Source organism: Schistocerca serialis, chromosome 2, assembly GCF_023864345.2.
Source record: "Schistocerca serialis cubense isolate TAMUIC-IGC-003099 chromosome 2, iqSchSeri2.2, whole genome shotgun sequence".
Taxonomy (NCBI): domain Eukaryota; kingdom Metazoa; phylum Arthropoda; class Insecta; order Orthoptera; family Acrididae; genus Schistocerca; species Schistocerca serialis.
In genome coordinates this window covers 394,343,637-394,356,413 of record NC_064639.1, presented here as the reverse complement: position 1 = coordinate 394,356,413, position 12,777 = coordinate 394,343,637, and the positions used below count along the sequence as shown (strand labels likewise).

The 12,777-nt window shown below is 43.7% G+C and overlaps 1 protein-coding gene across 1 annotated transcript; it reads left to right on the top strand.

Annotated features, from left to right (window-relative positions):
* The first annotated feature begins 722 nt into the window (after positions 1-722).
* LOC126455565 (MAGE-like protein 2) lies at positions 723-4,915 on the top strand. Its single transcript, XM_050091318.1, has 2 exons — positions 723-781; positions 4,323-4,915. Exons 1-2 carry the CDS (start codon positions 770-772, stop codon positions 4,773-4,775), a joined length of 465 nt encoding a protein of 154 aa, XP_049947275.1. The 5' UTR covers positions 723-769; the 3' UTR covers positions 4,776-4,915.
* The last annotated feature ends 7,862 nt before the right edge of the window (positions 4,916-12,777 follow it).

Sequence of the window (12,777 nt, the reverse complement as noted above, 5' to 3'; positions counted from 1 at the left end):
ATTCTGAAGATGCCTCAAACAGACGAAACGCGTCTATAAAGCTTCTACTGTTGTTGGAGCCTAGACTGTTTCTTCCTGCTCAAATCAAGAGGGAGATGAAGCGACATAAATTCATGAACCATCCAGAAAACGGCTAAGATCTCGTCGTGCGTAATGGGGCAATTCCTTTCAGATCAGGACGAATGAAGCCAACTAAACGATTCGAAGCTATTTTGTCGTAAGATATTTTTATTTATCCCGACGGAAAAGGTATTTAATTGCCGACACTAACTGCGATGGCGGGAGAGAAGGACGCCCGCCGTTCATTCCAGAGAGCACCAAGAGAAGTGTTTCGCGTTTCTCCCGCCCTTTCACCGCTCGCTCCCGTTCGCCGGCTCCCGCGGCCTCTGTCGCACGGCCCTTCAGTGCGCAATATTACCGCCGGAAGTCGATAATAGACGGAGGCACGTGGAGAGGCCCTTCTGGCCCTGGGCGCCCTGCCACGACGCACCGCGCCGAGCCGGGAAGTCGCTTTTCTTGCGGGTGTCGGTCTCAGGACGCACTGCGCGAGGAAAGCGGCGCTGCGCAGAGAGCGAGCCCACCTCCCCCGCCGCAACAATGACGGAGCGCCGACCGAGTGAAGGTGAGGCGAACTGGCGTGGCGCGGTGAAAGTCGCGCCGCCCGCCGCTCGGTGGCTGGCTATAAGAGCCGGCGCCGCCGAGCAGAGGCATCCAGAGGTGCACCAGCTCCATCTGCAGCAACAGTAGCAGCACTTCCAGCACCAGCAGCATGCACCAGAAGGTCAGTCCCGCAACACGATGCACAATCTGCTATACACTACGTCAGTAATCACAGATGGGAAAACTGAAATCTTCATTTGAGAGGAACTGAATTCTCTACTAAGTTTTACTTCATATTATATCTTTAAATATTCAACATACGTCACTGTCTTTTTTCTACCAACATGTGATAAGAAATAAATTATAACTGTAACCTTTCTCGGGAAACACATCTTCCTTTTCTGAGTAAGATACTATTTGATGCACAATTTATTGATCGTGTTGACTACATTCGTTTGGCACATTTTAAGGCTTCAGAAACAGTCTTTCACTCTGATGCAGACTGAAAGTTATTTTGAAACTTCTGAATCTACATCCACTTTATATTTTGCAATCCACCATAGTTGTGTTGCGGGGCGTAGTTCGTGTACCAAGTCAGCATAGGTGTGTGGCTGGGGTACTTTGTGTGCCAGTGTCCCCACCCCATTTTTCTGTTCCAGTCGCGTACGATACGCGGAATGAACGATTTCTGGTAAGCCTCCGTATGGGTTCTAATCTCTGATTTCATCTAGACGGTCTTTCGTGAGAGAATTGCTGGAAAATGCAATGTATTCGTTGAGTCTTCTAGAAACTCAGGCTCTCGTAACTTTAACAATCCATCGTACAGTGATCCGCAACTCTCGTCCCTCCCCTCTCTGACAGCGTCGGCCATTGAAGTTGGCTGAGTGTCGCCGTAGCATTTTGACGCTTACTATATGAACCTGTAACGAAACACTCTCCTCTCCTTAGGGTCTTCTCTATTTTCGTCTTACTTAATATGGATACTATAGTGACGAGCAATATTCAGGTACTGGTCGAACGAGTGTTTTTGTAAGCTACTTCCGTTGTTGATGAACTACACTTCCTTAGGATTCTTCCAATGAATTCAGTCGTGACCTTCTGTAAGCAATGTCCATATCGACATAGGTAGCCCAACGCATATCCACAGCTTGTCTTACAGCTGGGATAAGAGCATTGCGATCAAAATGCAGGGATACACTATCGAGTTCTTTAATCTGTCTGGAATTATCATAGTTGATGGATGCAAATAGCAGCCGCAATCAAACCTAAGTCGAATCTTCCTTCGCTACAGTTTCGGCGCTCCAATTGAAGCGTTTTCTGAGAAGGGAGGGCTCACATTAAACTGGTTTCATCCGTAGTAAGTTATCATCGTACGGCCGTTCATACTAACACATCTACTTAGCTATGATGTAAAGTTTATAAGTCAACATTTAATACACTGGGAGGGGTAAATTTTTAACTAATTAATCGACGTCCTGCGAATCGGTAAATACTGTGACTGTCTGCAATTTCAAATGCATTACCACACAGAACAGTGTAGAATCAAGGACGCTGTTTCAACACATCATATATGATGCTGGGAGGATGACGATAGAAGGGAGTGTAGTACACTGTATACATATCATATTCCTGTGTTTCAAGTATGCCGCTTTTTGGGCACCTTACAATCTCTGAATATGAACTGGTTAATCGGTACTATTGATCAATTGATCAGACTGCTCTGTGATTGATGGCGTACTTGCAACTCATTGTGAAGTCGAAATTCAGCACTCAGAAAACATACAATTTTTATTTAATACACGTCACTCTTGTAGGGAAAGTGACTTTAATTTATATGGTGTTAGTCATGCGTCTCAGTAGCTGACAGCGTAAGCGTCAGGCACTCGGTGTTCAACTGTCAGTCGATAATGGGATTGTTGCTGCTTTCATTCTCGCAACATCAAGTTCAGAATACATGTTTAATAGTGAACCCCCATGCAATGGCTCTGTAACTCAATTCGAAGGTCGTAAGAAGATAAGGGCAATACCATTTCCAAACAACTACGCCTAGTGCAGGAGTGTGATGTTCAAGCGAGCTTTGGGCGGTGGATAATTCTTTGGGACATGAGGCTGTCTTGTTGACTGGTTGAATAACTTAGGAAAAAGTTTTTCCATTTTTTAATAGGACGGTTTATCGATTGAAAGTGTGAGTGGATTAATGGGAAATGTGTTGTCAGAACGTAACGGCACTATCCGAAATCCTTGATCGGGCCTGGAAAATAGACAAGTTCCTGAGCTGTATCTGATGGTGTTGATACTGTTCGCCTTTTCAAACAGGTAAATGAAGATAAATTTGATATAATCTGGACAGAAGCTGCATGATATGGCTATTCACACTACCGGCCAATGAAATTCCAAAGTAAAGAAGGACAACAAAAAACGGAAGTTTTCTTACTGAGGATATACATTACTGTAGAACAAATACATGACTGAATTTGTAAGTCAAATGGGAGTTTACAAGGTGAGAGACTCTGCACATAGAGATACTACCTCTAGCAGCAACAACGGGTCTGACATAGTAGGGCATCGAGTGGAACTGAGCCGTCGGCTTTCGTGACACAGCATGGGCACTGTCTGACGATCGGGAATTGCGCGCAGCATTTTCTGCCACAACGATTTCATCAACCACATATGGTGCATCCTGTCGTCGGCCTCTTCCTGCAGCGACGCCCAGTTATCCAGTTGATTCGAACTTATTTGTCATGCTTCGCGAATTGGAGAAGGAGGACCGTTCCGTAATCGTTATAGCCGGCGATATCCTCGAAGTGCAGCTGCAGCATTACTGTTGTTTTGATAACAGAGCTTCACGAATAACGCCCTGCTCCTTTTATCCAAGCTAACGTTGACACGTCAAGAAGTGCTCTGCGACTGGTCACGTGTGTGAGACTTTGACTCACGATGACTGATCACGGCACCAGGTGGCCATAGTTGGAACTGGACGGTGGTGGTGTGACGCATGGAAATCGTGCACTCCATACTCAGCTGATTAATGCTACCAAGAATGAAATTTTCACTCTACAGCGGAGTGTGCGGTGATATGAAACTTCCTGGCAGATTAAAACTGTATGCCGGACCGAGACTCGAACTCGGGACCTTTTCCTTTCGCGGGCAAGTGCTCTACGAACTGAGCTGCCCTAGCACGACTCACGCCCCGTCCTCATAGAATTACTTCCGCCAGCACCTCGTCTCATACCTTCCAAACTTTACAGAAGCTCTCCTGCGAACCTTGCAGAAGTAGCACTCCTGAAAGAAAAGATACTGCGGAGACATGGCTTAGCCACAGCCTGGGAGACGTTTCTAGAATGAAATTTTCACTCTACAGCGGAATGTGCTCTGATATGAGTCGTGGAAGGGTGGTTCAGTTCGTAGAGCACTTGTCCGCGAAAGGCAAAGGTCCCGAGTTCGAGTCTCGGTCCGGCACACAGTTTTAATCTGCCAGGAAGTTTCTATGCTACCGAGTTTCGTACCAGTACGGTAAATACTTTCCGTGATATAACGTATTAAATAGGGAAAGTTTAATTATAACCATCCAGTACAAGAGAAGATACTGCCATAGTTTTATAGAATTTCGTTCGTGATTGTTTTCCTCCCCCAAAGTTCTTCCAGTTGTTCCTCGTATGTAGACTGCGGCGGCGTTGTTCCCGTACTGTCGTAGTGAGAGGGCGCGGTGACTCGTGTTGCAGGCGTGGTCTAGAGCAGCAGTGCTGGCCTGGGTGGCGGTGGCGGCGTGCGTCGCGGCGCCCGGCATCGAGGAGGACCACGACGACGGCGGCGGCTACGGCGGCTACGACCACGGCGGCTACGACCACGGCGGCGGCCACGTCAAGATAGTGAAGGTGACGGTGCCGCACCCGGTGCCGGTCGAGGTGCCGCACCCGGTGCCCGTGGCGGTGCCGCAGTCGTACCCGCTGCACATCAAGGTGCCGCAGTTCATCGAGGTGCCCGACGTGCACAACGAGCAGGTGACGGTGGAGAAGCCGGTGGCGGTGCCCGTCGAGAAGATCGTGCCCTTCCCCGTGGAGCGGCCGGTGCCCGTGCACATCGAGAAGCAGGTGCCCGTGCCCGTGCCCAAGCCCTACCCCGTCAAGGTGCCCATCGTCAAGACCATACACCACTACGTCAAGCACAAGTGGTAGGCCTCACGCGTCCCCCCTCCCTGCACTCATCATCCTGCTTTGACCAGTTCCTCATCGTTTTCTCTCATTTTTGTTAACTAGTTCTAGTTTTTTTTATACTGCATCACCACAATTTTGTAATAAAATGATTTTCATAGAAACTTGTGTTAATTATTTATATTACACCATATGAGTATGTGGAAAGAATTTCGACTGGCAATTACCATAACAAACCACTAAAAATATACAACACGAAAAGATACATCTTAGAAGGCCCAAGAGATGGTGTGAATAAGGCTAACTCACGAAAGTGGAACAGGTGGCTCAACTAACACTTAAAGTGACGATGGAAAAGGGGATGTTGGTAATGATTAAGATTATGGTGATGTCTACCAACTCAATAAACTGCATTTTTCACCTCACTGTGGGTGGCGGAGGACTCTTCTTTTATCACTATGATCTGCCCCTTTTCTTTTCTGATTAGCGAATAGAGCATGCGGTAATCCATGCTCACTACTTCCCCATAGGAACTCAAGTTACTCACCATTTACAGGCACAGACAGTCGAGAGATGTATGTGAAATGAAAGGATCTTTTGAAGCAAGGTGCTACAGCAGAATTCTGAAGATTAGATGGGTAAATGAGGAAGTCGGCGAAGAGGTTGTGATGTGAAAGAGGGAGCAAATAAACTTATAGCACACACACTGACTTAGAGTAGGAAGTGGTTGCTAGAAAAAAAATGAGGCATCACAGAGAAGCTAATTTGGTAATACAGTCAAGTGTTGCGTAATAGAAACTATAGACACGGACCTAGGCTTGATAAAGTATGAATATGTAACTAAGTGGATGTAGGTAGTAGTTGTTATGAAGAAGTGAAAGTAATCGGAGAGGGTAAACCAGTGCCGAAAATTTTGTAGAATAACAACCAAAAACAGGAAGAGGAGGAGATTTGTGTTCAACGACGCGCCTACAGCGAGGTCATTAGAGACTGAGCACGAGCTCGTGTTAGGGAGGGAAATCGGCCGTGTCGTTTCAAAGGAACCATCCTGGCATTTGCCTGACGCGATTTGGGAAATCGTGAAGAACCTAAATCAGGATGGCCGAACCGTCATCTTTCTGAATGCGAGCGCCACCTCGCTCAGTAACAACCAAAAACAGCATCAGCAACGGGAACAAGGGTGTAAAAGGAACTACAGTATTGACTCAGTATCCTCAGACAATTTTAACAGTAATCTAGATGAGAAGAGGAAGTCTTGGAGAATAATTTCTACACTCTGTTATGTTGTACATTTTGCTAACAAAACTAGGAATTTGTTGGAAATTGCTGAGTACACCATCTTGACCGAATGGCTCTGCCATAAATATCAACTCTTAGACACCGTGTCTAATAGTGTATTCTAATACGACAATATGCCATCTTGGGCAATTTATAACACTGAAAACACTTGATAATGGCACTTTGAAGCCGAAATCATGCTTGTGTAAGTGTAAATGTAATACTGTACATAAACAACTGTCTAATGGCGGTCCTGACTTTAAAGAAATATATTATGACTGTTGCCCCGCATTATGAAAAAATCATTGAATATCTTATTCGCCGTTTCACTTGCCGAGTTGTAGGCTTCAATTCGTAAAAAGTGGTGGCGGAGAGAAAATGTAAATGTACTATACCATCTGTATGTTGGAACTGCGCACGCCGCGCGTGGTTAGCCGAGCGGTCAAAGGCGCTGCAGTCACGGACTGTGCGGCTGGTCCCGGCGGAGGTTCGAGTCCTCCCTCGGGCATGGGTGTGTGTGTTTGTCCTTAGGATAATTTAGGTTAAGTAGTCTGTAAGCTTAGGGACTGATGACGTTAGCAGTTAAGTCCCATAAGGTTTCACACAATTTTGAACGTTTTTGAACTGCGCAACAACAGTAAACACATAAGTGAATCCTCTTTTGGAAGAAGTTAAAACACCATGATACATACCCAGGGTTGACAGTCCTGTACAATAAGGCACATAAACAAGACAAATGCTAGCGCAGCCTACAACCCCTCCTGGTAGGTAGAGTACTGTGAGTAAGACATCATAATACCGTGCCGACGCATTTGATGGAGGGCCAGTGCAACGAACAAGCCAATATCAGAAACCAAGCGTCGCGCAGTCTGTCCTATACAAGTGTTTATCTCGGAAAGTATGTGTTTCTGGACCATTGTTTATAGGATTTATTTTTCTTGTTCCGATTATTACTACCACAGAACAAAGTATTCGATAATTTTTTTTAACACCCTGCATACCAGCTACCAATAGCCTACCATTAGTTAATGATGAAATCAGGAATGCTTAAGAACCTTACGAAACTGCTTTTAGCACAGTTTACACATAATTTAACAGACGCAAGCATTATTTAAGTATTGCAAAAAAAAAATCCGCTTACCTTTCTTACAGGTTTTTGTGATGTCTAAGAGCAAAGAATAAAGACTGCAAGAAAGAAGTCAGTGCCACTAAATAAACCGGATCTTTTTTTCTAAAGGCCAGTATGTAGACAAGATGTTATTTAAGACGCTGAACAGGCGTCTAGCCCCTTAAATCACAAAACCAACAGTCTGCTCTTTATATAAAATTGAGCTCAAAAAGTTTTTAAACTAACTCAAGTCAATTTTCTCGCGGGAGAGAGTTGAGCACGTACTGAAAACCCTTTCAAAATCATATTATAAGAAAATCGGGGAGCGCAGCCCAACAACAATTAGGAAACCAAGCGGATGGCCAGCGCCTAGCTCATTTAAACACAACCAACAGCGGGAAATGGATACAAGTCTCTGGAGAACATACAAAATGATCCTCATCGTACACAGTCTCTTTCCTCGACCTGGAAACCCAAAGGAGGCGTTGAATAGGTCCCCGGTAAAGTCCTGTGGTGAAGCCGTTCCTGTCACCCCGTGCAGGAGGGGACACGTCTGGTGGGCTTCGCCAAATCACGCGAGATAATGTTGCACAAACCTAGGTACGGCGCGAAAAAGTACAGACAGGGCAGGACTAGGGTGGCCCAGCCCGGCACGTCAACCGCCGCACCACCCTATACCGAGCCCGCCGACCGTCAACCCTTAAACCATATAATTGGTGCGCCGGTGATGCTGACCAATTGCTCTCCAGAAAGGCCCGACGCTCCGCCGGACACACCATCCACAATAACCGTCCGGTTCCGAACGTCCATTCCCCTATCGCTTCTCTTCCACCAGAGAGACAAAACCAAAGACCTTCTGACAACAAAAGACGGTGTTCAACTCACCGTGCGCGAGCTATTGAAGTCGGCACACGGTTAATTCCCTTCATTTCTTTTCTTACGAAGATACTACATACTCTGTACAGTGAATCGTAACAGTATATTTATGTTCGCTTACTTGTGAATGCTATAACCGATTTCCTTTCATTTGGTTGTTGATTAAGTGGGTTAATACCACATTAAGGTTAATGCGAATTGGTAACCCTATTAGCTCAAATCGACTGCAGATTTTCATCAGTTCCCTGAGCGAACGGCAAAGGAGCAATCTTTAACACTCTACAGAAATTAGAAGGAAATGAGAGCACAAACACTCAATAAGTCCTTCAGACTTTCTCGGATGTCTTAATTGGTAGTGCAGTGGCCGCGAAATACAGGAACATGTTTTTCGAGTCCAGTTTTCTCACACTTAGTTAGTAAGCAAAGCATGCAAGTATACTCCTGTACAGTAATTTATATCGAAATTACAATAAAAGAAAACAATGAGGATGTAGGAAGGCCACGTCATGCAAAAGAGGAAATCAGCGAAATATAGTCGAGTGTAACAGGTGTATCAAAAATTTGGAGACAACTATTCTCGCTCCTACAGTCCTTTTTTCAGTACCATGCAGTACTGTGCAACAGAAACTGGTACCGCACGACAACTGTAACATTGCCGTACGTGTGTGCAGGTGCTACGGGCATTAACTGCCGTATTATAAAACATGAGCGACGTCGCATGCACTTACAGTGGGTGAAGCGAAGTAGAAATGAAAGTACTACTATTTTCTTCACTCAATTGTCGCCATGCATTATATTCCTGTCATAGGTTATGAGAGAAAGTGTGATTTTATTTGGGTAAATTACAAATAAGCTAACTAAAATTAAGAGAATTTTTTTTATGTGAACCTTCAGTTTTCCGACTGGTGCGATGATCCTGCCCTGAATTCCTGCATTCTACTAATTCATCATACCACAGTATCACTTCTACCCTGCGTCCTCGAGCCGAACATTTGTTGCACGTTTTCCAATCTCTGGCTTTTACCTGCTACAGTTCCCCTAGTACCATATTCTAACATCTTAACACATGTCCTGTCATACTGACAGCGTCTTCCACAAAATACATACTTTCATCGCTGTTCCTGTGGAAAAGTCCTCCTTCCACTCCACTTCCTTTTCTATAGAACCACAAGCTTTGATTGACGCCTTATTTGGTAATCCTAGAGTCCTTATTTCAATCCATGCAACTTTATGCAAGAAACGTTGTAACCTTCCTATAAAAAGTTATCGATAAATGAAAATACTGAACATTCATTTTTCAAAAACTTTCTCTTCGTGTAACGTGCAGTTTAGATGTCGTGTTGAAGTACTGAACGATACTGACTGTTGACTTGCCCTGTGTGTTCATGTGAAAAGTGTCGTGAAACAAAACATTATTGAGAACTGAATTTGAAATAATGAAAATGAAACTAACTGAACGCTATAACAAACTAATTGTGTACTCAGTGAAAACTATTTAACTAACACTCATTACTGAAGTACATTACGAAAGTTGCATAACATAAAGTGTAGTGTTTGATCTAGAATATCTACGAAAATAAAATACTACTTTACTCAGAATAAAATAAGTGTTTGAGATTGCCTACACTGTTCACAGTAAATTAATCTGCTTATTCAGCGCAACACCTGAAAATTGTGGCTACGTACTGTTTCCCCATAAGAATGCAAAGCAAGATCTGCCCTGAAATAAAAGCAACTTACGTCATGCTCAGCATGCTGGTTCGTGTCTGGTTTGCTGATATTCTCGAAAGCAAATAAAAATTAGAAGATGCAGCAGCTAAAGAAAAGGTAAACTACTCAAAACAAAATTTGTTTTTTTCTTGTCAGAAACAGTCTGTGGCTTCGTGTGGCATGAGGAGCAATGCGCACAAGAAAAAATAATCGAAACTTTACTGAGAATGATGGAAGAGGGTTTCACTTCGATGAAAGTCGTTCTTGAACATTGTCGATAAAGAATGGACCACGTATGAAGACCTTAACAAAGGCGAATTTGTCTCAATACAAAAATTACGGACATATCAACCAATTGCCTTGGTTGTGACATACTGAAAACAAAGAGATCAAGTTAATACTGGTCATGAATGATGTTATTTATCTGAAGGACAAAGATAAAGGCCTCTTTCAATAGATAGTTCTGACAAACAAACATTTCATTCTTGCGCATGCATTGGTTACCTTGAAACATTCCATTAAAAATTCTTGTCAATCAGAAGAATCGATAACATATGTCTACAGACAAGTGCTTATCACCATAATAAAATATTCGAAATAATTTCCCTCACATTCACAAATATCAAAACTTCTTCTCTGAAAAATCAGCTGCTCGCTACTATGCCTCAAAAAGAATGCTCCAGCACTACACAACATTCTGGCGACCAAGCGAACCACAGATAAACATAAACACTACTCGTGCAGTGCGCTCATTCATCTTCGTCCCAGTACAGGTGAACTAGGCGTTCCCAGTACAGGTGAACAGTAAAGGTGAACCATTTGCAGTGGCAGAAAACATTACTGAAGACGTTACACGTACATTCTCGGGAAATTCTCCTCAAGGCCTACATTTAATAGACGTAGACTTCATTTGTCACTACTCGTGCAGTGCGCTCATTCATCTTCGTCCCAGTACAGGTGAACTAGGTGTTCCCAGTACAGGTGAACAGTAAAGGTGAACCATTTGCAGTGGCGAAAACATTACTGAAAACGTTACACGTACATTCTCGGGAAATTCTCCTCAAGGCCTACATTTAATAGACGTAGACTTCATTTGTCACTCTATACAGAAAGTCTTGTAGGACATCTGCGATCATCTTTGGCTCTAAATTGTAGTATGTAAGGTTTAGTCAAATGAAAAGGTCGGATTGCAGATATCTTGACACTATGTTGAAAGTAATTAGTATTTCAAAGTTTTATGTGGATTTTAATTATTGATCTAAGGTCACATCTAATGTCAGTTAATGTTTTATTGCCAGATGCTCGTTTTGCTTCGTGAAATAATTTTAACTAATGACTACGCATACCGCATTTTAACCATTATATTTGCAATACTGGTTACTCGTGTACCGTAGCTATAGTGCCTTCTGCTGGCCTTAGTTTCTTTGTATAAATACCAGACGCATTCTGATCATCACCAGCACTTACTATGTACCTACATGTTAAGTATGACGCTGATATTAATCAGAATTTTTTATAATACGTATGTCTGGTATACATGGCTGATAATCGTGTTAACACATTTTATCCTTCTTATGCAGCACCAGGCCTTTCATAGATTTAGCCTCAGCAAACTGAACTTAGTTGGTTACACTCTGTTTTTGTTTGTAACAGATCTGAAGATGGCAGTAGCCGAAACCGATAATAATGAAGCGAAAAAGTTTGTGTGATCAAGGCACATCTGTAAAATAAACTGCCAAAAATATGATCACGGACTCATTTACAGACTTTATGTCTTCAATTGATAGAATTCATTGTATATGTTCATTAGTTTCAGAAATATAGACGTGCCAAATCGGATGATTCTTTTTGGTACACCCTGTATATACCGCTATACAGTAACAAAGTCTTTATATGGAAACGGAGCTTTCCATTTGACTGCACCTTATACACTACTGGCCATTAAAATTGCTACACCAAGAAGAAATGGAGACGATCAGCGGGTATTCATTGGACAAATATATTATACTAGAACTGACATGTGATTACATTTTCACGCAATTTGGGTGCAAAGATCCTGAGAAATTAGTACCCAGAAAAACCACCTCTGGCCGTAGTAACGGCCTTGAGACGCCTGGGTATTGAGTCAAACAGAGCTTGGATGGCGTGTACAGGTACAGCTGCCCATGCAGCTTCAACACGATACCACAGTTCATCAAGAGTAGTGACTGGCATATTGTGACGAGCCAGTTGCTCAGCCACCATTGACCAGACGAGCACCCAGGTTCGTCGTTGAGTACACCATCGCAGGCGCTCCTGTCTGTAATGCAACGTCAAGGGTAACCGCAGCCATGGTCTCCGACCTGCTGCTGCAAACGTCGTCGAACTGTTCGTGCAGATGGTTGTTGTCTTGCAAACGTCCCCAATCTGTTGACTCAAGGATCGAGACATGGCTGCACGATTCGTTACAGCCATGCGGATAAGATGCCTGTCAACTCGACTGCTAGTGATACGAGGCCGTTGGGATCCAGCACGGCGTTTCATATTACCCTCCTGAACTGATCGATTCCATATTCTGCTAACAGTCATTGGATCTCTACCAACGCGAGCAGGAATGTCGCGATATGATAAACCGCAATCGCGATAGGCTACAATCCGACCTTCATAAAAGTCTGAAACTTGATGGTACGCATTTCTCCTTCTTACACGAGGCATCACAACAACATTTTACCAGGCAACGATGGTCAACTGCTGTTTGTGTATGAGAAATCGGTTGGAAACTTTCCTGATGTCAGCACGTAGCAGGTGTCACCACGGGCGCCAACCTTGTGTGAATGCTCTGAAAAGATAATCATTTTACATATCACAGCATCTTCTTCCTGTCAGTTAAATTTCGCGTCTGTAGCACTTCATCTTCGTGGTGTAGCAATTTTAATGTGCAGATGTGTACATCTCCTGGTCGCCAACATAATTTTTTCTCCTTGAATTTATCTACCATCTCATAACGCGTTTCATGATTACACCGTCATCAGACGTTAAAATCAATAACAGGCACACGTCTGCCCCACTTGCTTC